The sequence below is a fragment of the Mustelus asterias genome, chromosome 12 (genome assembly GCF_964213995.1).
Source record: "Mustelus asterias chromosome 12, sMusAst1.hap1.1, whole genome shotgun sequence".
NCBI classification, from domain to species: domain Eukaryota; kingdom Metazoa; phylum Chordata; class Chondrichthyes; order Carcharhiniformes; family Triakidae; genus Mustelus; species Mustelus asterias.
The window spans coordinates 48,008,587-48,034,441 of NC_135812.1; the positions used below are offsets into that span (position 1 = coordinate 48,008,587).

Here is a 25,855-nt window from a genome sequence, read left to right on the forward strand (position 1 = left end):
ACAAGCTGAAACTCCCAATTCCATTCCCAATTGGTTGGTAATCAGTCTGGTTTTCTTGGAAAGATAGATGTGTGAGTTTCTCAATCCACTTTAGTATGTGATCAATTTAAAGAACCAATGGCAGATTTCCATGGGTTTAAATAAAGGAGATTACTTATTTACAGATTCACCCCGAAAATCTAAATGCTATGTCAGCCTCAAGGAAGAGACAATTAAAGAAGATAGTGCATTTCTACAAGTGTTAAGCCAAAAGAAGAGATAACAGATCATGGGCGGGATTTTACAGCCTCGTTCAACCCAAAACCAGAAAATCCTGCCCGAGATCAATGGACGTTTCCATTATCCATCCCTTGCCAGCTCCGATTCAATGGCGGGCAGACCGGTACAATTCTGGCACATGTGTTTGGCTTGTAGGTGGTCAGTCATTGTGGGCCTGGCAGAGAAAGGAGTCCATTTGCACTCTTGGATTGTAGTTCAAATAGCTGAAGATATTTGGATTCTCACAGGATTCCCTTGAAGAGGTGAATCTTCAGGAAATCACGAAACTTGGCACTTGTGGTTTTCATATCAGCAGGTCAAATTTCTTTACAGATCAGGCTAGTAGGTTTTTAAAGACTTTACAATCTCCTGGTTCTTAAAGAGTAAGAGTAAAGAACATTTCTGCAGTTGTTGTCTCTTTCAATGTTCTCTGCAGACACCCCAGGCCATTTCCTGGGTCTAGGAATTGTTAAATATTTGGGGTAGTTATAGTATTGTGGCCCCTTTAAGAGGACAATCATGTGGTCACCCCATGATGCCATCGGGCCTTCTGGAGGCTTGCGGGCAAGGGATCTTAACCCTGTACAGTCAACATTTCTGCAATAAACCTGTTTGCTGTATTCTGTTTCAGCCTTCGTCTGTACCTCAATGTTACTTGTTATCGCATCAGTGCTCCATAACAAGTGAAATTCAAAATTAAGCTAAACAGCCAGCCTAAAAATCTCAAGGTGAGAGGTACTGTATGCAATTTGTCCAAAGGTTGAAACAGAGTTAATGTGACTTGTCGACACTGGTGTGTTAGAACCTATTACTACAATTGACTGGGCCACACCTCTAGTGCCTGTCATGGAACAGGATAAGTCTCACAACACCAGGTTAAAGTTCAACAGGTTCAGTTGGAATCATGAGCTTTCGGAGCGCTGCTCTTCATCAGGTATATATAAACACTTTAGTAATTTGTCAATGTGGCCATGAAGTAAAGGTGGGGAATGTTATATATTTGGGGTAGTTACAGTGTTGTGGCATGGTTCCTTTAAGGGAACAATCGTGTGGTCACCCCATGACATCATCGAGCCTACCAGAGGCTGCGGGCAGTCTAGATCTTAACCCTGAACAATGAACATTTCAGCAATAAACCTGTTTGCTGTATTCTGTTCCAACCCTCGCGTGGCACCTCTATGTTACTTGTTATCACACCCCACAGCATCAATGCTCCATAACAGGGATAACAAAGGATTTCAGTATCAAAGGCCAGTTTCAGTCACATGGTCAACAGTCAATGTCCACCCAGAATGGCTTAAAGTTAAAAGTTCATAATTAAAGAATAGGAGATACATAGTGGTTTTTCACATATATTTTGTAGCTAAGTAATCTCTTCAGCTCTGTTTTAAGATGAATTGATCTTGGATGAGAAGTCTAGAGGTCTATTAACTTTAAGTTTTAGGTAAATTACAGACAATCGCTGATGTAAATCCACAGATATTTATTCCAAGCGGAGTTCCCCACCTAGGCGATTCAATTAGAACTTTCTGGATGCTTGAGATAGTCTATCAAGTTGCAAAAGTCACCTGACTTTTAGCAGCCATCTTAAATAGTTTGTGAGTGTCCATTTTAAAATATAAAAGACAGTTCTTTCAGAAGTTTTCACAGGGACACAGTCCATGTCTGAAATTATGAATAGGGCATGCCTTCACTGAACATAACATCATTATAATTTTAAATATACTGAAATTGCATACTGTAGATTTGTTAATTTGCAATGTGTGCTCCTGATGGATGTGTTTCCATAAAGCAGAATCCCCTTTTCCCCAGTTGAGCATTTTATAATAACAAACTTGCATCTTTTTAAAAATTCTTTCATAGGAACACAGGATTTAGGAGCAGAAGTAGGCAAATTCAGCTCTTTGAGCCTGCTCCAATGGGATGTGGGCATCACTAGCAAGTTGCCCATCTCTAGTTGCCCTTGAACTGAGTGGCTTGCTAGGCCACTTCAGGGGACAGTTAAGAGTCAAAGTCATCGCTGTGGATCTGGAGTTACATATAATCAAGACCAGGTAAGGATGGCAGACTTCTTTCTCTAAAGGGCATTAGTGAACCAGATGGGTTTTTACGACAATACGTGATGGTTTCATGGTCACTATTACTGATACTAGTTTTTAATTCCAGATTAATCAGACAAAATCAACACTGAGCCAAGAAAGATATTAGGACAGGTAAACAGTGTACAGAGGAAATTTTAGAGCTTAGGGCTTGAATGATAGCACAGGCTATCTCTTTTCAAATAAAACCTCTCAATAAGGTATTGTTTATATGATTTTCCAGAGTTTTGACATTCTCTCTGAAGTAGGGTACTCTATGATGCTGAAAATCTGAAATTAAAACAGGTGAGGTGGGAAACACTCAACAGATCAATTAGCATCCTTACATAGATTCATAGAATGTATATATTTTTCCAAAAGAAATATGGCTTATTTTCACGAGACAGCAAGATCAAAGCAGGTCAGAAGTAGATGTCTAGAACTGTGAGGGATTTTGATAAGGTAACTTATAGACTCAAACTTGTTCCTCCCAACAGGCCATACCATTCATATCTTTCCACCACCTAGTGGCATTTATGTGTAGTGTACAGGGAAGGGGCACAGTCAAACTGGCAGGGGCAGAGGGAATGAAAACTTGATGACGCCAGGATGTGAACATCAAGGAAGAACATTCATGTCACTGTATTTGGGAGATAAAAGTTTAAGCAACTGTCTGAATATCATACCTGCCCAATGCTAAAGAATGCTAAATGAATTGGAAACTGAACATAAATATAAAATATGGCATCAAATATATCTAACACAAATAATGTATATGCACCTTCTGTTGCCTCTCTGAACTCCATGGAAGATCCACGAGGCAGTCCATCTCTAAAGCGGCCTCCTCCTCCTCCTCCTCCTCGTCTGTCTCCAGGACGAGTACCTCGGGCCCTACTTCCTCCAAATCCACCCACAGAACGGTCACTGTAGTCTTCATCTCTGAAACCTGTTAAAGGGGCATTCCAAGGAGGAATTAGACCACTAAATCAGAAGGGCTTTCACCAGGCAAGGCTCGAACAGCAATGCTACAACAGAGTTACTTGTTCTGAGGTGAGAATTGACATTACAGCACAATAACATTCAATGCAAGAGACTCTGAAATAATGAATATAGGTAGCTTCATTGTTGGTAATGAGTGTTTCAGCATATTAGTTCAACTCAATTACTACACTTTATTTGTTGTTGTGATATTTTTCCAAAAGTTCCAGTTCATGTGGAATGCTGTCACCTTAAAAAGAATGACAGGTACCATAGCTTTCGCCTTACAAAGGTGCATTGTTCAGCACCAAAGTGCACTCCAGCAGTGATATGCAGCTTGGGCATTGAGAGAGATGATGATGAAAGAAGACAGGGAAATGGGGGGTACATCAAAGTGCCTTAATTTCTCACCAATTAGTTAGTACCCCTCATGGTGCCTCCAGATGGACATTTCTTACTTTTTATTAACGCAGGCACAGTAATCTTTAACAGGCTCCAGAACACGAAGGCTGTCAATCAAGCGAATGGCAGCAGTGAGAGCAAAGATCTGAATAGCCCACTTCTACCTGTGCTCTAACCAGAGGTTTTCACCACACAGGAGTGGAAGGAAAACTTTGAGGCTGATTAGGGTATGCACTTGGGTGTATGGGAAAGTGTAATGTTGTGAAGTTACTGTTGTTTAGTTCAAGTTTCCTCCTGCTCGTAACCATCCAAAGAGGATCTGAGTTTTATGTCTTGTTCCTGCTGCAAATCCAAACTTTGCTGCTGTGTAAAGTGTACAAAGCACAGCACACCACGACCATTCTGAACACCCTAGGGGTGCATACTGAAGGACACTTCCATAGTGGCCTACACATCGATTGTTGATGACTTCTTCAAATCACACATCTGATATTTTATATGACATTCGTTGTAACATTGTTGGGCTTCACTGGTTGGGTTTTTGACAGGTTCACCGGATATGTCCCTTGTTTCATTAAAAAAATGTCCCATAAGTGCACTTTCAGAATGAAAAACATTATGGGACGGGGTTTTCTCGCCACGCTCGCCCCCATGTGGGAAGATCCTGCCCGAGGTCAACAGACCTTTGCATGGTCCATGTCCCATGGCAGGCGGGACAGGAAAATTCAGCCCTCTGGAGTTTGGACTGCTGCAGGACAAAGACAGCTCCTCCCCGAATCTTGCAGATACCTTCAGAAATATCTTTGTTCCACACCAGCTGCACATTGATGGAGTGGCAGTCCTTGTGATAGAAGAATATTTTTGGTTGATCTGAGGGTGTCTGGACTGCCATGTGTTTTCAGTTGATGATATCTTTGCAGCTGTAGGAAGCTGGCCAGAGACACAAATTCAAACAACCACTAATTGTGACTTATACAATCTCTGGCCTGGACAAACAATCCATCAGTCATCTGTCATATGCATTTGTGAGTTGCTGACTGGGAGATCCTGGATACATCTTCCAGCAGAGCCCTGGGATGATCTGGAGGCTTTAAAAGTTAAAGCTATGGGGTCACTTCAACAGCCACTGATAACGAGGACCATCAAATCCAGCAGGAGCAGGTCTTCTCCGAGAAGGCTGCAAATTCTGCAGCCACCGAATATAACAATCTGAGCTTCCTGAAACATTGCTATTCAAGGAAACTCAGCCTCTGCCCATGTGCCTTATGTTGCAAGTTGTGCCTCTTGTCATGTTGCTCTGCTGTTCCCCTCCCTGCAGACCCACTACAGATCTCTAAATAGCAGGCTGCAGCTAAAGATACTGGTCATATTGGTCCTTATCTGAGGTCCAACAAAGTGCCGCCCATCCTGAAGGGATTCAGAAAACTTCTCAAACTTCGTAACATCTCAACACAAGTATTATGAACAAAACCTTTCCCACTAGCAGATCAGAAAGCAGCTGTAATTTAAGAGAATTTATTGCAGCATTTCCATGATTTTGATTCAGCCTCAATTGTTCTTGATTTGCTTTCAATGCTGAGTTTCAAGAATCCAGGGAATCTCATTGAAGTACTGTTCAATTTCAAAATGAGTTCAATTATCAGTCTAATTGAGCAATTTAGCATATCTCAATAGGCAACTTGCCTCTCCCAAGGGATTAGACTCGCAAGCAGCTTTACACAGGCAGTTTAAATTGAGAGGTCTGCAGGGTGGAGTTAGTTTCACGATTACTCTCATTTATCTAGGTTTTCACCACTGCCCCCACCCCCCCATACCTCCCAAACTCCAAACCCTCTTTTTTTCAAAGAATATCTTCTAGTTTACCTTCTTCCATTTTATCATTATTCCCTCAAAATGTGAACTTTTCCAATCTATTACTTTAGTGTTTGTCCTACTCAGATCTAATCTTGAATCTTACTAGGTTGCGATCACTACTACGAAGATGTTCTGGTGGTCTAACTTCTCCTATCTGTTCCAGTTAATTATCCATTATAATTTTTTTTTGTTGTATTTTTTATGTGCTGAGTGAGAAAGGAGTCCTGTATACTTTTGTAATAACTCCACGGAGGCAAAAGTCCCGTCACCAAGTTACTTTATTTGCATCATAAATCTGTGCACAGCCAACTCTCCAGTTGCTCCCTGCTGAATGCAGGCTGGGAGTCTGACACACCTGCTTTAAATAGGGAGCATGAGGCTCTCTGATTTACCCATCAATACTCATCAGGTAGCTCTTTCGGCACCAATCAAGTAAACGAACTCAAATTAACTTAGGGACAAAGTAAAAGGGGCGGCTCCCCAAAAGGAAGGGGGGAACAGCCCGAACCAAAATCAAAGTCGAAAGGAAACTTAAAACGTCAAACCAAAAGGTGATTATCGGGGTCGATAATACACCCCAGCCCCTGCGGCGCCCAGCGGTCGCGGAAGGCGTCAACCGCGCCCGTGGACACCGCATGCTCCCTCTCCAGAGACACCTGGCCGCGAATGTAGCCGCGGTAGAGGGGCAGACAGTCGGGATGGACGGCCCCGTCGATCGCCCGCTGCCTGGACCTATTGATGGCGCGTCTCGCCAGGCCCAGGAGCAGGTTCACGAGGAGGTCGGCATCCCGACCCGCCCCTCTCCGCACCAGGTGCCCGTAGATCAGGAGCGTGGGACTGAAGTGCAAACAAAACATCAGTAAAAGGTGTTTGAGGAAACCAAAAAGGGTGTGCAGCCTAAAACACAGAACGTAGACATGGTCCACGGACTCCACGAGGCCACAGAAAGGGCAGTCTCGGGAGCCCGTGTACCGGAAAAACCTACGGTTGCACGGCACTGCTGCGTGCAGCACCCTCCACCCCAGGTCCCCGAGATAATTGGGGGAGATCCCTCCGTAGAGGGACCTCCACTGGGGACCTCCGCCGCCCGGCGGCAACAAGGCCCGCCAAGGTGTATCCGGGCGACGGGCGAGGACGCGGTAGTGAAAGGTGTGCAGCAGCAGCCCGTACAGGAAACGCCTCCGCGCGGTGGAAAAGGGCACGGAGGGCATTTCCGCGAGGCGGCACACGCAGTGGGGCACCTGACCCGGGGGGGGAAGTCTAGGCTTCGGGCCAATGTGAAATTCCGTCCGAGCAGGGGAACGCTCGGGCGGGATCCCACCGCACGCCTGCGCCGCCTCTAGACCGCGTGCGCACTCGGGGCCGAGCACGACCGTCCTAAGGTCTTGGATGGCTTTGGCCGCGCGCCGGACGGTCACCCCCGCGCGCTCAGCCAGCACGTCGGGGCTCATCCAGCCCGCTCCTCCGCCATCCAGCACGTCCCCGATCCTCGTCACCCCGGCGTCCACGGCCCTCCTCTCCGCCAGCCACCTGAAGTCGTAAGGCTGGAGGTGCGGATTCCTGAGCAGCGGCTCTCGCGCGAGAGCCGCTACTCCTGACGGGGGAGAGCTGCGTCGCGAGGCGACCGTGTTCCAGACCGTGAGCAGGTCCTGGTAAAAGACGGGCAACTCCCGCAGGAAGGTGGGAATACGCCCCAGGTTGATGTGCAGGAGCTGCACGTCGTAATTGAGGCCGTGCAAGTGGCGGAAAAAATACGTCGCCATCGCACGCCATCGTGGAGGAGGCTCGACGTAAAGGTATCGCTGCAGGGTCTGGAGGCGGAAGGTCGCTAGCTGCGTGCGGAGGCACACCAGACCTTGTCCGCCCTCCTCAATCGGGAGATGCAGCACCTCGGCAGCGACCCAGTGCAGTCGGTTGTCCCAGAAAAACCGCACGAGGGCTTTCTGCATATCGGTGACAAAGCCAGGGGGAGGGGTCAAAGTGACCAGCCGGTACCACAGCATGGAGGCGACCAGCTGGTTTATGACGAGAACTCGCGCCCTGTAGGACAGCACTCGGAGCAGTCCTGTCCAGCGACCCAGGTGGGCGGAGACTTTGGCCTCCAACTCCCGCCAGTTCGCCGGCCAGGATTCCTCGGCTGGGCAGAGATGGACCCCCAGGTAGAGGAGGTTGGTCCTGCTCCAGGTGAAAGGCCTGAGCTCCTCCGGAAGGGGGTCCGTCTCCCACGGACCGACCAGGAGTCCGGAGCACTTGGCCCAGTTGATCCTGGCGGAGGACGCGGCGGAGTACACCGCCTCGCATTCTCGCATCCTCCGCAGGTCAGCCGGGTCCGTGAACATGAGGAGCACGTCGTCGGCGTAAGCAGACAGGACCACCCCTACGTCCGGGCCGCGCAGAGTCAAACCCGACAACCTCCTCTGCAAGAGGCGCAGGAATGGCTCCACGCATATAGAATAAAGTTGGCCGGACAAGGGGCAGCCCTGCCGTACTCCTCTCCCAAAGCGAAGGGGCGCCGTCAGGGACCCGTTAACCTTAATCAGACACTCTGCGGCAGAGTAGAGTAAACGGATCCGGGCGACAAACTGCGTCCCGAACCCGAATGCCTGCAGAGTCCCGAGCAAATACTCGTGCTCCACCCTGTCGAACGCCTTCTCCTGATCTAAGGACAAGAAGGCGCTCGACAGACCAGCCCTCTGGGAATGGTGGATCAGGTCCCGGACCAGATGGAGGTTATCGTGAATCGATCGGCCCGGGACTATGTAGGACTGGTCAGGGTGGATCATGTGGTCCAGCACAGACCCAAGGCGTGAAGCTAATGCCCTGGCAAAGATTTTATAATCCGTGCTGAGGAGGGAGACCGGGCGCCAATTTTTAAGGCACCGGAGATCCCCCTTCTTTGGCAGCAGGGCAATGACGGCCCTGCGCCACGAAAGGGGCATCTCCCCGGTGGCGTTGCTCTCCTCCAGGACCCCCGCGTAGTCGCCCCCCAGGACGTCCCAGAACGCCCTGAAGAACTCTACCGTCAGCCCGTCCAGCCCCGGGGCCTTGCCCCGACCGAGGCCATTGAGGGCGCCGGCCAGCTCGGCCACGGTGATGGGGGCCTCGAGCTTGCCGACGCCCTCCGGGCTGACTTGCGGAAGGTCCTCCCACAGAAGTCTGCGGGCATCCTCGCTGGACGGATCCGGAGAGAAGAGGGAGGTGTAATAATCCCGGGCGATGGCCCGGATGCCCTCCGGATCCGAGACGGGGGAACTGTCGCTGGCCAGCAGCGTAAGGAGCTGCTGACGGTTAGCCCGCCCTTTTTCCAGCGAGTAGAAGAAGGGGGAGCCGCGGTCCAGGTCCACCCGGAACTGGAGCCGTGACCTCACGTACGCGCTGCGGGACCCGACCAGTTGCAGGTCCCGCAGCGCGCCCTTCTTCTCCCTGTACTCTAGCCGCAGGGCTGGGTCCACGTTGGGCTGACTGAGACGTGCCTCCAGGTCGAAAAGCTCCTTCTCCAACTCCTCGAGCCTGGATTTCCGCCTCCTCGTCGACCCCCTCGCGTACTCCTGACAGAAGGTCCGGACGTGACTCTTGCCCACATCCCACCATAGCCTCAAGGAGGGGAAGCCTCCCCGCTTCCTTCTCCAGCCAGCCCAGAATCGACGGAACGAGTCCAGGAAGCGCTCGTCCTCCAGCAGCGGGTTGTTGAAGTGCCAGTACGTGGACCCACCCCGGACGCGAGACGGAGCAAACTCCGCCCACACCAGGTGGTGGTCCGTGCACGGCACCTGCCGTATGGAGGCCGACGGCACGCCGGACACGTGCGCCCTCGAAATGTAAAGGCGGTCGATTCTGGACGCTCCGCCTCCAGGCTTCACGAAACTGAAAACTCTGGAGCCAGGATGGAGATGTCTCCAGGCGTCCACCAAGTCATGGGTCCCGAGCAGGTCCCGCAACTTCATCATCGCCGGAGTGCGCTGCCAGAAGCCGGCGCGGTCCCGTGCCTTGAGGGTGCAGTTGAAATCCCCCCCGAGGATGGTGCATTCGCCCCCAGCGATGGTGTCGAGGTGAGCGGACACTTTCTCGTAGAATGTCATTTGCTGCGGTCCGGCGCCCGGGGCGTAGACGTTCAGCAAGTGAATGACCACGCCCCCCACACGGACCGTCAAGTGCAGCAACCGGCCTGGCACCGGCTCCTTGACTCCCAAGATCTCCGGTTGAAAATTCGGGGCCAACAAGATAGCCACCCCGCTAGAAGCGAGAGTGAGGTTGCTCATGTAGACCCCCCCTCGCCACTCCAGGAGCCATCGGGCTTCATCTCCCGGAATGGTACGGGTTTCCTGCAGGAAGCACACCGCATACTTCCCGTCGCGGAGGATTGAGAAGTTCTGGAACCTGCGGAGTGGCTCGCTGCTGCCGCTGACGTTGAGGCTGGCTATAATCACCTTCATGTCAGTAGCATTGTGCCACCGTCACCACTTATCTAACTGCGTGGGGGGGTGCTGGCGCAAGACGCGCCAGTCCGCTCCCCCTCGAGCCCGTCGAGGAACTCCCGTACCTGACGCTGCTCTCTTTCAGTCAGGTCCGACGTGGCCTGGGAGCAGGCCCGCGTGGACCGGACGAGCAGCGCCAGGTCCGACCAACGGTCGAGGGCTAGTCGGACGCTGTCAGGGCGACCAGAATGGTCTTCGATGAAAGCCCTGAGTTCCCCAAAGGGGATGAGGGGCAACTCGGTGTGGGGCACGAGGGAGTCCCCCTTCTCGCTACAGGTGGACCCTGAAACGATCCCCGTGCCCACCACCGAGGAGCTTACCTCCTCGGGGCCATCGCCCTTCGACTCCGAGTCCCCCGCCGCAGAACGTGCGGCGGGCAGCACGGAGCCGCCAACTAGTCCTGACTCCCCCCTGGTCCCACCCCCAGGATCGGCGGAGGAGGGGTTCATCCCGGGCTCTTGACCCTGAGTTTGTGGGTCCGTGGGCGGCGGCGGCTCAGTCCCCCTCCCTGCCCCGTACGCCTGGACACCCCCCAAGCCCGGAGAACCCTCCGGATTCACTTTGGGGGTGCCCAGCATCAAAGATTGGGACAGAGAGGAGGAGATAAATTCCTCGCCAACGCCGCCCACGGACCCAAAGATTGGGGTGCTGCTCCAGTCCCCCAGCAAGCTATAAAAGAACTCCGGGTCAAATTCGACCGGGCTAAACGGAGCCGCGAGGGCCCCGCTCACACCCGGCCTCAGGGAGACCCGTCCGGGGGACTGAGGTGGGGGAGGAGGAGCTCCATGGGGATGAAGGGCGGGACGTTCGAGATGACCACCCGATGGGCGGTGGCCTCCAGGGGGTCCACCGCCAAGAACGTCCCGCCCACCGTGAGCCCCTTTTCCAGGGCGAGGTGGACCGCCCGCTCGGCCTTCAGAAAGAATACAGCCTTGCCGTACATCTTTGAGAAAGCGGCGGGGGCTCTGGCAGCCAAGGTGTTTTATTTTTAATTTCTTCTTGCCCCCGGTTTGGGGACAAGGTGTAAAGACAGGTGGGGGCGTGGCAGGCGATGACATGAACGGGGGGCACAAACCTCGAACCCCACGGCTCCTGAGGGGCAGTGCCTCTTTTTGTTGTCATGCCCATGGGTGGGAGACGCTGCCCGCACCCCGCCCCTCTTAACCTTGCCACGCTCCTTTTTTCTCCCCGTCACGTCCCCTGTTGGTGTAAGTTGCGCCAGCTCAGGGTCGCGTACCCCCCCATGCCCGGACCCGGGAGCGCGCGCACCCGCGACGCCGGGCCCAGCACAGGACGCTGAGGCGCCCACGGGCCCGGGAGATGGTTTGGGAGGGGGGCCGGAGGAGGGTATTTTCCCTGAGCCGGCAGCCGGTGTGACTGGGGTGGAGGGGGTCGGGGTCGCATTCCCCCCCTTTTTCTTTCCTTTTCTCGGGGTCTTCTGGCCTCGCGGAGGCTCCACTCCCCGCCGCCGGCAGCCAAGGTGGCGGCTGCTGCCGGCGTGGTCTCCCCTTGCGGGGGGCCAGGTGGTGTTTGGTTGGGGGGAGAGGGGGCTGCGGCGCCAGCTGCGGCCGCCTTAGATTGTGGGTCGGCGGCCGCCTTGGAGACGGGGCAGTTCTTTCTAATATGCCCCGCCTCCTTACAGGCATGGCACCACATGCCGTCCGTGGACCAGAAGACCCGGTAGGTGGTCCCTTCAACGGGGACGTTAAAGCCCCCTTCCAGGCACTCCTCCCGGGCCAGGCGGATATATACCTGGCGCCGGAAGGAGTACACGTGCCTAAGGGTTGGGTCACGAAGACTGAGCGGGACCGGTGCCACCTCGGACCTGACCTCCCCCAGTGGATGGAGGTGGGGGAGGAGGAGCTCCATGGGGATGAAGGGCGGGACGTTCGAGATGACCACCCAATGGGCGGTGGCCTCCAGGGGGTCCACCGCCAAGAACGTCCCGCCCACCGTGAGCCCCTTTTCCAGGGCGAGGTGGACCGCCCGCTCGGCCTTCAGAAAGAATACAGCCTTGCCGTACATCTTTGAGGCTGCGATAATGGCTGAGGGGCCGACAACCCCAGCCATTGCCCGAACGCATGCCTCGATGGTCATGTCGGGGTGGGCATAGCACTTCACCCCGAGTTGTTTTGTAATTAGTCGAAATGGTGGCAGGGCCTTGGGAGCGGCGGGGGCTCTGGCCGCCGCCACACCTGCATAGGTGGGCCTGGAGGGCCCTGCCACCGGCGACGGTGTCATGGTCGCCATGATTTAATGACTGGTGCTACGCCCACCCCGAGACTGCTCAGATGTACGGCAGGGCGTATTGAGACTAGAGATGTCCGTAGGGTGGGGGGTGCAGTGAGGGTTGGGTGAGGGGCCTCCCTGTCCTTTATGTGAGGCAAAGAGAGGGGGGGTAGAGAGGGAAGGGAGTATGGGTGTGGGGGGGGTGTCTCTGACCTGGTAGTGGGGGACAGAGAGGGAACGAGGGAGGGAGGGGTGGGTGAGGGTTCAGGCATCAGAGAGGGAGAGAGAGGGGGACGGAGGGGCAGGTGGGAGGACGAAGGACAGGGCACCGAGGAGGGCTGGTGCCCCAGTCAGGAGGAAGGAGGGGGGGTTGCCGGTGTTGGGGCAGCAGCAGCGGGTGGGGGGACTTCTCCTCTTCAGCCTGATTGGGCCAGCAATAAAATCCAAGTTATTTTCACCCCTCACCTCTGTAAAACGATGTTCCTGTATTCTTTCCCCCCCCTCCCTTTGAGGCACAGACCTTGGATGAAAGGGGACACCAGCCCCACAACTCAGTCCTTTGATGTAATTTCCTCTCCTTTGGGTGTTGTCCTTCCTCCTGTAGATGAAAGCTGGACGCTGAGCATCCAGGCCCAAGGCCTCTGGTCTTTTTGGGCCTCTCTTTCTCTCCCTCTCCTCTCCCAAGAAGAGAGCACGTGCCAGTGGCTGGAGGTTTTGGGGCAATGGCTCTTCCTTCCTCCTTCAGGTTGAACACTCCACGAAGGCGAAAGTCCCGTCACCAAGTCACTTTCTTTCTTCACACCATACACATCTGTAACACAGCCAGCTCGAACAGGGGCGACCTGCTGAATGCAGGCTGGGAGTCTGACACACCTGCTTTAAATAGGGAGCATGAGGCTCTCTGATTTACCCATCAATTAAGACTCATCAGGTATCTCTTTTAAGGTTCCTACGTCATCCTACAAATGGTCTTGGAGGTTTAGCCTAGCAGCGGAGTGTAACTACATCATATACCCTAGACCGACGGAGCGGTCCTCTTCTAGGGGGTCACCTCTGCGACCTGGCGCGGAGCTTCGAGAGGGACGCACATGGAGCTATGAGGGAAGGGGGACACCCGCCTAGCCAGCCAGATCAGCCGAATCAACCCTAGCGATCAATGGGGTGACAGATGTCGCAGCCAGATCGCCCTCATACCCGTAAGACTCATCAGGTAATTCATGCTCTAGCAAGCCAACCTCATTAGCCTGGTTGAAGTCATCACAACTTTGTAAAAATGCAATTTCCTTTTCTCTTTTCATTAATTTTTCCCTGCCAATTTACTTTGTGGTGTTGACCAAGGGGCTGTAAAAGGAGACTGGAATATGGTGGGTTAACAACCTATGTGACCCAGTGCATGAGTCAAATACCAAAGAGAATGATATTGGTTTGCTGGCCACAGACTGCTGCATGACATAATTGTGTCAGCCACATACTGTTGCATAACAAGATGAACCGCTGATGGAATTAAAAGGATAATTGTCTCAATCACAGATTGTTGATGGAGACAAGAGGATAACTGAATCATATACTGACCAAAAGAACATCCATAAGTAAAGTACCTATAAAAGGAATAGCCCCCAGCAGCAGAACTCGAGACCATCACTGTAAGAAGCTACAAGCAAAAGGACCTGGAAGAACCTGGCCAGTTTCTCTGTGAACGGAAGTATCTCGATCCGATAAATATATTTGTTGAGTGTAATGTTCTATGATGATGTGTCTCAGAGTTCTTCCTGGGGTTCTGCACCCTGACACCAGGATGGCTTCTTACAACCCCTTTTATACAGTTCACAAAGCACAAAAATGACTTATGTTAATTTTCAAGGAGTTATTGTTACAACAGGCAAAGAAGTTAATTATGTTTTGCTTCTTCGATGTACCTTCCTGTATTTTGTACCCTCAGAAATAAAATGATTTTTCACACATTTTACAAGATTCAATGGACGTCCTTGGTATTGTCTTTGTATTGTCATCACTCTTTATAGCCTGCTGTAGAGATATGAATCTGACAAGGTTTGAACAAACACAGAAAGGTGCCATGTTGTCTGTGCATACTTCCATTTTGAAAAAGGCTTTTAAACTCATGTAAATATCTGAAATATACCTATAAAAAAGTTGTCCTGAAAATCTGTAATATCATAACTACATGTTTGTGACACACTTATATAAATACATAATTGTTACCCACAACAGTGAGATTTGATATGACTACGTTGCTTCAGTCATGATGGGTTTCAATAAATTTGGAAAATGCACAGAAGTAACTATGAGGGAAGAATTCACATAGCTCATAAATCTCACTGTTGTAAACTGAGAGAGATTGGGTTCATGGCCTCAGGATGGGGACATGCCCTCTGGCTATGGCATGCATATGAATAAGCCTACTGATTCTGGGGAAGTACTGGTTATGATGTGGAGATGCCGGCGTTGGACTGGGGTAAACACAGTAAGAGTTTTAACAACACCAGGTTGAAGTTCAACAAGTTTATTTGGTAGCAAATGCCATTAGCTTTCGGAGCGCAGCTCCTTCGTCAGATGGAGTGGAAATCTGCTCTCAAACAGGGCACAGAGACACAAAATCAAGTTACAGAATACTGATTAGAATGCAAATCTCTACAGCCAACCAGGTCTTAAAGATACAGACAATGTGAGTGAAGGGAGCATTAAGCACAGGTTAAAGAGATGTGTATTGTCTCCAGACAGGACAGCCAGTGAGATTCTGCAAGTCCAGGAGGCAAGCTGTGGGGGTTAGTGATAGTGTAACATAAACCCAACATCCCGGTTTAGGCCATCCTCATGTGTGCGGAACTTGGCTATCAGTTTCTGCTCAGCGACTCTGCGCTGTCGTGTGTCGTGAAGGCTGCCTTGGAGAACGCTTACCCGAAGATCAGAGGCTGAATGCCCGTGACCGCTGAAGTGCTCCCGCACAGGAAGAGAACAGTCTTGCCTGGTGATTGTCGAGCGGTGTTCATTCATCCGTTGTCGTAGCGTCTGCATGGTTTCCCCAATGTACCATGCCTCGGGACATCCTTTCCTGCAGCGTATCAGGTAGACAACGTTGGCCGAGTTGCAAGAGTAGGTACCGTGTACCTGGTAGATGGTGTTCTCACATGAGATTATGACATCCGTGTCGATGATCCGGCACGTCTTGCAGAGGTTGCTGTGGCAGGGTTGTGTGGTGTCGTGGTCACTGTTCTCCTGAAGGCTGGGTAGTTTGCTGCAGACAATGGTCTGTTTGAGGTTGTGCGGTTGTTTGAAGGCAAGAAGTGGGGGTGTGGAGATGGCCTTGGCGAGATGTTCATCTTCATCAATGACATGTTGAAGGCTCCGGAGGAGATGCCGTAGGGTCTCCGCTCCGGGGAAGTACTGGACGACGAAGGGTACTCTGTCCACCGTGTCCCGTGTTTGTCTTCTGAGGAGGTCGGTGCAGTTTTTTGCTGTGGCGCGTCGGAACTGTCGATCGATGAGTCGAGCGCCATATCCTGTTCTTATGAGGGCATCTTTTAGTGTTTGGAGCTGTCTGTTGTGATCCTCCTCATCCGAGCAGATCCTGTGTATACGGAGGGCTTGTCGGTAGGGGATGGCTTCTTTAACGTGTTTAGGGTGGAAGCTGGAGAAGTGGAACATCGTGAGGATATCCGTGGGTTTGCGGTACAGTGAGGTGCTGAGGTGACGGTCCTTAATGAAGATGCGTGTGTCCAAGAATGCAACTGATTCCGGAGAGTAGTCCATGGTGAGTCTGATGGTGGGATGGAACTTGTTAATGTCATCATATAGTTGTTTCAATGATTGTTCACCATGAGTCCAAAGGAAGAAAATGTCATCGATGTATCTAGTGTATAGCATCGGTTGAAGGTCCTGTGCGGTGAAGAAGTCTTGTTCGAACCTGTGCATGAAGATGTTGGCATATTGAGGTGCGAATTTGGTCGCCATGGTTGTTCCGTGTGTCTGGATGAAGAACTGGTTGTTGAAGGTGAAGACATTGTGGTCCAGGATGAAGCGGATGAGTTGTAAAATTGCATCTGGAAGGGTTATGCATGGCAATTCCTCAAAAAGCGCAGCTCAGATCACCACCTCACCATGTGAAGGGCTGTAGGAGTCAACTTGTTTAACACTACACGGAGGAATATCTTGGGACTCCAACATGCTGTTCCAAAATGTTACTTTTCAATGTTATTAAAGTGAAGGGAAACAAAATGATTGAATAGTAAAGTCCAGAATTTGTCCAGTTTTGAGTTCTGCAACCTGTTGCTGTATTGATCAATAAACCAATACTCATCTGTAACAGTTCCTCTTCTCCTGCTCAGTGCAACCATAGTGCAGGCAAATTTGCACTGATCAAATGGACAACAGCTACCAAAACCCTGACTAGGGAAAGTGTGTTGCTGTCACCACAACCTCACAACACACCTGGTTAAGTCAGTGCCTCTGTAGAAAAACAGCACTCCTCTGTCAGTATTGGACATGCTACCAGCTGAATGGACAGCTTGTTTCACTGCAAGCATGCTTCCATCTAAGTCAGAAAACAGTGGTTTCAAGTCCTAATTTAGGCCTTGAGCATGTAACCTACAACATCCTCTCAAGCGCAATTAGGGATGGGCATTAATTGCTGGCCCAGTCAGTGAAACCCACATTGCATGAATGAACAAAAACAAAATCTAGCTACCAACTCTGGTCAGTACCTAGGGAGTGCTACATTGTTGGAGATTTTCTTTTTGTATATGGGATTATACATCAGGATCCCAACTGCTTTTTGAGAACAAAGAACTCCTCTAGAATCCTGGTCAACATTCCTCCCTCAGCCGAGACTGCAAAAAAATGACTAACTAGTCAATCACCTGATTTATTATTTGTAAAGCCTTGCTGTGCATGTTAGCAACCATGTTTGCATTCAAAACAATAGTGAATACTCCAAAAGTAGCTCAGTAGTTGTGAGGCACTTTGGGATGTCCTGACGATTTGATTCAGTGTCACAGTAATGTAAGACTTTCTTATTTCTTTCAAATTGAATTTAAAGTTTATTTATTAGTGTCACAAGTAGGCTTACATTAACACAGCAATGAATTTATTGTGAAAATCCCCTAGTCACCAAACTCCAGCACCTGTTCGCATACACTGAGGGAGAATTTAGCACGGCCAATGCACCTAACCAGCATGTCTTTTGAACTGTGGGAGGAAACCAAAGCATCCGGAGGAAACCCACGCAGACACGGGGTGAATGTGCAGACTCCACGCAGACAATGACCCAAGTTGGGAATTGAACCTGGTTCCTGGTGCTGTGAGGCAGCAATGCTAACCACTGTGCCACCGTGTCGCCCAATTTTGTTGTGAGTGGTTGATTAGGAATTCAGCGGAATAAAAAAAAGGTATTTGGCATGTTCCACCAAGACATATCTATCAGTTCCTCTTTTTCAACAATTATGAATATATAATAAAACTCATTCATCAAGCCAAGAAGCATAGATTCTCTTCAGCAACTAAATAAACTGAAAATAAAACTCAGACTAATGTAGATTTTACACCAAGGCGACACACTGTGAAAGAAATTGGGTAAAACACAGGTGTTTAAAAACACAGAAGAATGTTGTTACCACATGAGAGTATCATTTGTCACATATAACATGGGAAATAATTCAAACATTTCAAAAGCTGGCAATCCCGCTGACTAGATAAGCACATTTCTGCTAAAAATCAGCTTAAGTTAAATATTCTATGTAAAACCACTTTACACTGTCACATTACAACATAGTTATGTTAGTATTGCAGTGCAGCTGCATGGAGAAATGCTCGGAACCTCAGAATTTATTAACACATTGGAGGGAACAAGTTTCTCACCTCCTCTATCTTCCGATCTCCTGAAGCCAAAACCACCCTTCTCCTGCTTTCTGCCTTCTGCTATGTCAACCCGAAGAGATCGGTCACCAAGAAGCTGTGGGAAAAGAGTGAATATGTTTCTTCTGTGGCATCTACCTTTTGCTTTTGTACCTTTCAATTAGGTTAATCATAGCCACGTTAAGTTCTATTAGACTAAGCTTGCATTATGATAAATGCTCTTCTCCAGGGGGTGGCATGGTGGCACAGTGTTTAGCACTGCTGCCTCACAGCGCCAGGGACCCGGGTTTGATTCCCGGCTTGGATCACTGTCTGTGTGGCGTTTGCACATTCTCCTCATGTCTGCGTGTGTTTCCTCTGAGTACTCCGGTTTCCTTTCACAGTCCAAAGAGGTGCGGGTTAGGTTGATTGGCCGTAGTCAATTGGCCCTTTGTATCAGGGGAACTAGTAGGGTAAATACGTGGGGCTATAGGAATAGGTGCTGGGTGGGTTGTGGTCGGTGTAGACTGATGGGCCAAATGGCCACCTTCTGCAATGTAAGGATTCTATGATTCTGATCCTCTATCAATTTACCCAAGCTTTTTTTCCCTTTATTCATTCATTAAATTTGGGCGTCGCTGGCAAGGCCAGCGTTTGTTGCCCATCTCTAATTGTCCTTCAACTGAGTGGCTCACTAGGCAATTTCAGAAGGCAGTTAAGAGTCAGCTACATTGCTGTGGATCTGGAGTCACATGTAGACCTGACCAGGTGAGGAAGGCTGATTTCCTTCCGAAAGGATATCAGAGAACCAGATGGATTTTTACACCAATCAACAATGGTCTCATGATCACCATTACTGAGACTCATTTTTCAATTTCAGATTATTAATTCAATTTAAATTCTACCAGCTGCTGTAGTGGGATTTGAACTCTTGTCCCCAGAACATTAGCCTGGAACCCAGACACACTGATGAGATGAAAGTTTCTTTCCTCTGTTTGCTAATTCATTCTCACTCAAATTCTTACTGAAGACCAACAAACTGCCTGCTTAAAAGATAGTGCAATTGATTTAAATTTCTTTATTCCTAAACTGTTCATAACTTCCCTGAATAACTTTGATATAAAATTTGATCCTTAATCTGATTGTATTTCTATGGGTAGACCGTATTTAGTAAAAAAAATTAAGTAACTCCCCTAGAATCCTTTTAGCTGTAATATTGTGTAATGGCCTCTGGAAACCTAGGAGGTGATTCTCCCAAAAGTGCTGAATTGGTGGGAAAACTGTTCTGGATCATCACTGTTTTTTCAGTGCAGCTTCACACTCGAATCTCCCCACTTTGTGCAACGCAGAGGTCACAATTGGGAATCTCATTAAAAACCCGAGGAGTGTGGGGGGTGTGGGGGGTGGGGGGGCTATTCATGCTGGAATCTGACAGCTCCAGAACTCTGTGCACGCGCAATGGGCCCAATCTGTCAGTCTCCCCATTTGCTAGCCAGCTCAATCGCTGGCCAGCCCAGGACCCCCACAGTGCTGCCTCTCCAGCCCCTCATCACAGCCCGATTGCGGCCCCCACAATTCCCAGGCCAGCCCTGACCACCCCCCCCCTCCCCCGCCGCCCCAGAGCACCCCGATGTCCAGCCCAACCCCCCCCAGCAGTGGCGATCCCCCCAGCCCCATCACCCTGGCAGACTCCCTCCCCCGCCGCTGACCTACCCCCGGGGTCAGACCCCTCCCGGGGGGCAGACCCTCCCCCTGGCAAACCACTCCCATCCGCCCCCCACCCCCACCCCCGCCCACCCCCCACCAGTCAGCCCCGATTGCTGGCCTCCCGTTGTCCCAGACTGATCCCCATGCAGAGTGGCAGCGGGACCCCCCCACCCCCACCAATCGCTGCTAGACCCCACCCACAAGAGGCCCCACCCCCCTTGGCACTGCCCGATGCCCAGTGGGCATGCCAAGGTGCCCCCTGGACATGGGCACTTTGCGCTACAGGGGACACAGGCTGGCACTGCCAGGGTGCCCATGCCCAGGGTGCACCACCCCCCTCCCCTACCTACCCAACCCCTTGGGCAGCCCCCGATTGCCTCCACTTCATTCTGGCGGGGTCTCCCGCTAGTTCCCCGAATGTGGGGTGCTACTCTGAACCCCACCGGAATTACTCCTGGCGGGGTGGGAGATTCTATCGGGACCGGTAAGTTCCGTGCCGGGCCCAATAATCACATGCAAAACATATTTAAACTACATTAAAAAAAGATTCAAATGACTTACCTCTCTTCCTGCCGGTTTCCAGTCTGGTCTGGACTGCGACTGTTCTCCAGCTCTGGGAGGCTTGCATGCGTCCCCAACGCATGCGCAAATCCCAGAAAAAGACCAACGACGCGATTCTCCCGACTGGACCCGCCAGAAAAGTTGCGGGTCGCAATGGGAGAATCGAGCCCCTAGTAAACACATCCATTATGGTCAACAAATACTGATTCCCACTTTTTGTTTTAGGGAAGGGTCATCTGACTAAAAATGGCTTTTGCTAACTAAACTTCAGTATCTTTATGCTTTAATTTCTTCTCCAGTTGAGCATCTAGAGAACGCTGGGCTAGAGAATTCCAAATATTCACAACCCTTTGAGTGAAGACATTTCTCCACATCTCAGTCCTAAGTGATTGGTCACTTATTTTGAAATGTTCCAGATTCTACAGTCAGGAAAGACAAACTTACATTGTTCACTAGGTTAAGCCCCTTCAGAATCTTGTATGTTTCAATGAGATCATTCCTCATTCTTCAAAATTTCAGAGAAAATAGACCCAATTTATTCAGCTTCTTATCATTGAATAATCCTCTCACCCCAGGGATCAATTTAGTGACCCTTCACTGTAACACCTCCAATGCAAAGATCTCTCTTACATATGGAGACCAAAACTGCACACAGTATCCAGGTGTGATCTCACCAAAACCCTATACAATTGTCGGAAGACTTGTTTATTCTTTACTTCAATCCCTTTGCAATAAAGGCTAACATGCCATTTGCCTTCCTAATTGCTTACTGTACCTGTATACTAACTTTGTGTTGCTTGGATAAGTAGACCCAAGTCTCTTCAAACAATGAAATTTAGAAGTTCCATAACTGTTAATAATGTTTTGCTTTTCTATTCTTACTACCAAAGTAAATAATCTTACACTCCACACATTATATTGCAGACTCGATGGGCCGAATGGCCTCTTTCTGCACTGTAGGATTCTATGATTCTATGTTCCATCTGCCACCTTGTTGCCCACTCACTTAACCTCTCTTTGCAACCTCTGTGTCCTCCGTATAGTTAACTTCCCACCTAGCTTTGTATTGCCAAAAATCTTTACTCTTTGTTTCTTTTCTAAGCCATTAATATAATTAATATAGATCATTCCTTCCTGAACTGCAACCCCGTTGGGCTCATTTAAACAGCGGATGGGATCGGGAGCTCTCCGTTCTCCGAGACTGTGCCTCGTACCAAGGCTCAGGCAATGTCCAGCCTTGCCCTTGCCCTGCTCCTCTCTTGGTTTCTCTCTGATGCATGGCAGAGGAGAGCAATGGACCTGGAAAGTAGGAGGGGTGGCTTCATAAATATTTTGTGTAGGCCGCAAACCCCAAATAAGCAGCTAAATGGCCCGCAATTGCACCAAGTAGCGCAGCAGCGGCGGAGCTTCTCCCAGTGACAGGCCATGGTCAACTGCCACCATTTTTAGAGGGTGGCACCGCAATATGCAGCAGGATGACGATGCAGCTGTCCTGGGCTGGGAGCCAGGAGGCCTTCACCATAGTCTTCTATCACTGAGGTATATGGAGGGCTTGACTGAAACTTGCTTACGTATACAAAGTAATAACATTTTCATAAAGTAGATTAGAACACAGATTTTCGTTTGAAGTATTATGTGTTGAACTATATGGGCAGGCGTTAATAATTATGTTTTTTATTTACAGGATGTGGGCATCGCTGGCTAGGTCAGCATTTATTGGCCATCTCTAATTGCCCTTCAGAAGGTGGTAGTGAGCTGCCTTCTTGAACCGTTGCAGTGCCCGAGGTGTAGGTACACTCACAGTGCTGTTAGGGAGGGAACTCCAGGATTTTGACCCAGCGACAATGAAGGAACAGTGATATAATTCCAAATCAGGATGGTGAGTGACTTGGAGGGGAATCTCCAGATAGTGAGGTACTGAATGTTAGTATGCTGATTTGTTGCTGTTTCATTGGCATCTCTTTGCAGCCTCCTTGTCTTCCACACAGCTAATTTCTCAGCTAGCTTTGTATCGCTTTGAGTCACGTTAATTTTCAAATGTTGAAATGGGGTCACATTGGAAAATAGTTTGAGAATATAGATTGTAAATAGCTGAGGTCACAGCACTGATCCCTACAGCACTCTACTAGCCACAGCCTACCAACTCGAAAATACCCCCATTTATTCCAACTTTCTGCTTCCTATCCATTAACCAATCCTACATCTATGCTAATATATTACCCCCAACTCCATAAGCCTTTATCTTGCATATTATCCTTTTATGTGGTACCTTATCAAATGCCTTTTGGAAATCCAAGTATACCACATCTGCTGTATCCCTTTTACCTGCCCTACCAATTATATCCTTAGAAAACTCTAATGGATTTGTCAAATATCATAGCATTACAGAATTGTTACAGTACAGAAGGAGGCCATTCGGCTCATCGTGTCTGAACCGTATCTTCAGATGAGCAATTCACTTGGTGCCATTCACCCACTTTCTCCCTATAACCCTGCACATTCTACCTTTTCAGATAAGAGTCTTGTTCCCTTCTGAATGCCTTGATTGAACCTGTCTCCACCATATTGTCCCTTTCATAAAATTATGTTGGCTGTCTGATTATACCAATATTTTCTAAGCCAGTTGTTAAAACGGGCTTAACAACAGATTTTCCTGATGACGATATCAGGCTAATTGTTCTGTAGTTCTCTGTTTTTTCTCTCCTTCACTTCCTGAATAACAGTGTCACATTTCCTAATCTCTAGAACCATTCTAGAATTTAGGGAAATTTAGAAAATCATAACCAGTGCATACACTATCTTGGCAGCCACCTTTTTTAAGAACCTTAGCATGTCGGCCATCAATCCTGTGGATTTGTCAGCTTTTAGCCCCTTACGTTTTTCTAATTGTACTCTTTCTCTGCTGCTATTAATTACTTTAAGTTACTTACTCTTATCATAGATTGGTTACTCTCTATTTCTGTCAAATAATTTGTGAAGACAGACAAAAAAGGGCTCTGCCATTTCCTCATGCCCATGAATTAATTTATTTAAATACATTTTTTTCTCTGAGCGGGTCAGGAGTCTGTGGAATTCTCAGATCTCCCACTCCACTGACGAAGGAGCAGCGCTCCAAAAGCTAGAGGCGTTTGCTACCAAATAAACCTGTTGGACTTTAACCTGGTGTTGTTAGACTTCTTACTGTGAATTCTCTTCCCCACAGAATGATAGAGACACGGTCATTGAATATTCTGAACACAGATTTTTGCCTAACGAGGGAGTCAAGGAAAAGTGGGGTAGAGACCTCAATCAGATCAGCCATGATCTAATTAAATTGTGGAGCAGGTTTGTGAGGCTGAATGCCTACTCCTGCTCCTCATTTGCACATTAGTATGTACGATCATTTCTCCTGTCTCTGCCGCAAAAAGACTAACATTTACTTTAGCTACTCTCTTCCTTTTTATAAACCTGTAAAAGCTCTTGCAATCTACTTTTATATTCTTGGCTAGTTTACTCTTGAGTTCTATTTTTTATAATTTTAATCACTGTTTTGCAGTCTCCTCCACATAAAGTCATAGCCTTCTACCAGCCATGCTGCAGCCACTCAGTTAGTGAGGACAGAAGTAAAGGGAAAGCACAAGGGCACTTGTTGACTTTGGTATGTAATTTGGATTTTTTTAAATTTATAAAGTTAGTTTAAAATATTTATTTGTGGTGGCTTTTATTTTTGCATTTTGGATAATTAGATGCCATGAACGTCAGTGACAGAGGGAAGGTTGTTCAATGGGGAACTGGAGTTGCAGTTACTGGTAGAACAATCAGACTAACTGCCTGACCAGAAAGGGGCTCTCTACGATGCCTTTTCCTTGTGCTCTTCCTTCTTGTCCTAAGCTGCTTGCCATATAGCTGGTGGCAAGGGCTGTCCCTTCATGATTGTGAGGTTGTGCAGCATTACACACAGCAAACTATTACAATCCTTGATACCTGTTCTGCTGATTACTATGATGTGGAGATGCCAGCATTCGACTGGGGTGAGCACAGTAAGAAGTCTCACAACACCAGGTTAAAGTCCAACAGATATATTTGGCAGCACAAGTTTTCGGAGTCTCGCTTCTTTATCAGATGAGTGTTCACAAACAGGGCATATACAGACACAAACTCAATTTACAAGATAATGGTTGGAATGCAAGTCTTTACAGGTAATTAAGTCTTAAAGGTACAGACAATGTGAGTGGAGAGAGGACGAAGCACAAGTTAAAGAGGTATGTATTGTCTCCAGCCTGGACAGTTAGTGAGATTTTGCAAGCCCAGGCAAGTTGTTGGGGTTACAGGTAGTGTGGCATGAACCCAAGATCCCGGTTGAGGCCGTCCTCATGTGTGCGGAACTTAGCTATTAGTTTCTGCTCGGCGACTCTGCGTTGTCGTGTGTCGTGAAGGCCGCCTTGGAGAACGCTTACCCGAAGATCAGAGGCCGAATGCCCTTGACTGCTGAAGTGTTCCTTGACTGGAAGGGAACACTCCTGCCTGGTGATTGTCGAGTGGTGTTCATTCATCTGTTGTCGTAGCGTCTGCATGGTCTCCCCAATGTACCATGCCTCGGGACATCCTTTCCTGCAGCGTATCAGGTAGTCAACGTTGGCCAGGTCGCAAGGGTATGTACCGTGTACCTGGTGGATGGTGTTCTCACATGAGATGATGATATCTGTATCGATGATCCGGCACGTCTTGCAGAGGTTGCTGTGGCAGGGTTGTGTGGTGTCGTGGTCACTGTTCTCCTGAAGGCTGGGTAGTTTGCTGCGGACAATGGTCTGTTTGAGGTTGTGCGGTTGTTTGAAGGCAAGAAGTGGGGGTGTGGAGATGGCCTTGGCAAGATGTTCGTCTTCATAGATGACATGTTGAAGGCTCTGGAGAAGATGTCATAGCTTCTCCGCTCCGGGGAAGTACTGGACGACGAAGGGTACTCTGTCCGCCGTGTCCCATGTTTGTCTTCTGAGGAGGTCGGAGCGGTTTTTCGCTGTGGCATGTCGGAACTGTCAATCGATGAGTTGAGCGCCATATCCTGTTCTTATGAGGGCTTCTTTTAGCATCTGTAGGTGTCTGTTGCGATCCTCCTCATCTGAGCAGATCCTGTGTATACGGAGGGCTTGTCCATAGAGAATGGCTTCTTTAACGTGTTTAGGGTGGAAGCTGAAGAAGTGGAGCATTGTGAGGTTATCCGTGGTCCTGCGGTACAGTGAAGTGCTGAGGTGATTGTCCTTGATGGAGATGCGTGTGTCCAAGAATGCAACCGATTCCGGAGAGTAGTCGATGGTGAGTCTGATGGTGGGATGGAACTTGTTAATGTCATCATATAGTTGTTTCAATGACTGTTCGCCATAGAACATAGAACATAGAACAGTACAGCACAGAACAGGCCCTTCGGCCCACGATGTTGTGCCGACCTTCATCTGAAACCAAGATCAAGCTATCCCACTCCCTATCATCCTG

The 25,855-nt window shown here is 49.3% G+C and overlaps 1 protein-coding gene across 1 annotated transcript in view; it reads right to left on the reverse strand.

Moving 5' to 3' along the window:
• Positions 1-25,855, reverse strand: part of eif4h (eukaryotic translation initiation factor 4h) — a 55,723-nt gene that overhangs the window by 3,678 nt on the left and 26,190 nt on the right. The window contains exons 4-5 of the mRNA XM_078226027.1: positions 18,146-18,239; positions 3,118-3,282 (exon numbers count right to left, since the gene is read on the reverse strand). Coding sequence (XP_078082153.1) covers positions 3,118-3,282; positions 18,146-18,239 — 259 coding nt within the window. The remainder of the gene's footprint in view (positions 1-3,117; positions 3,283-18,145; positions 18,240-25,855) is intronic.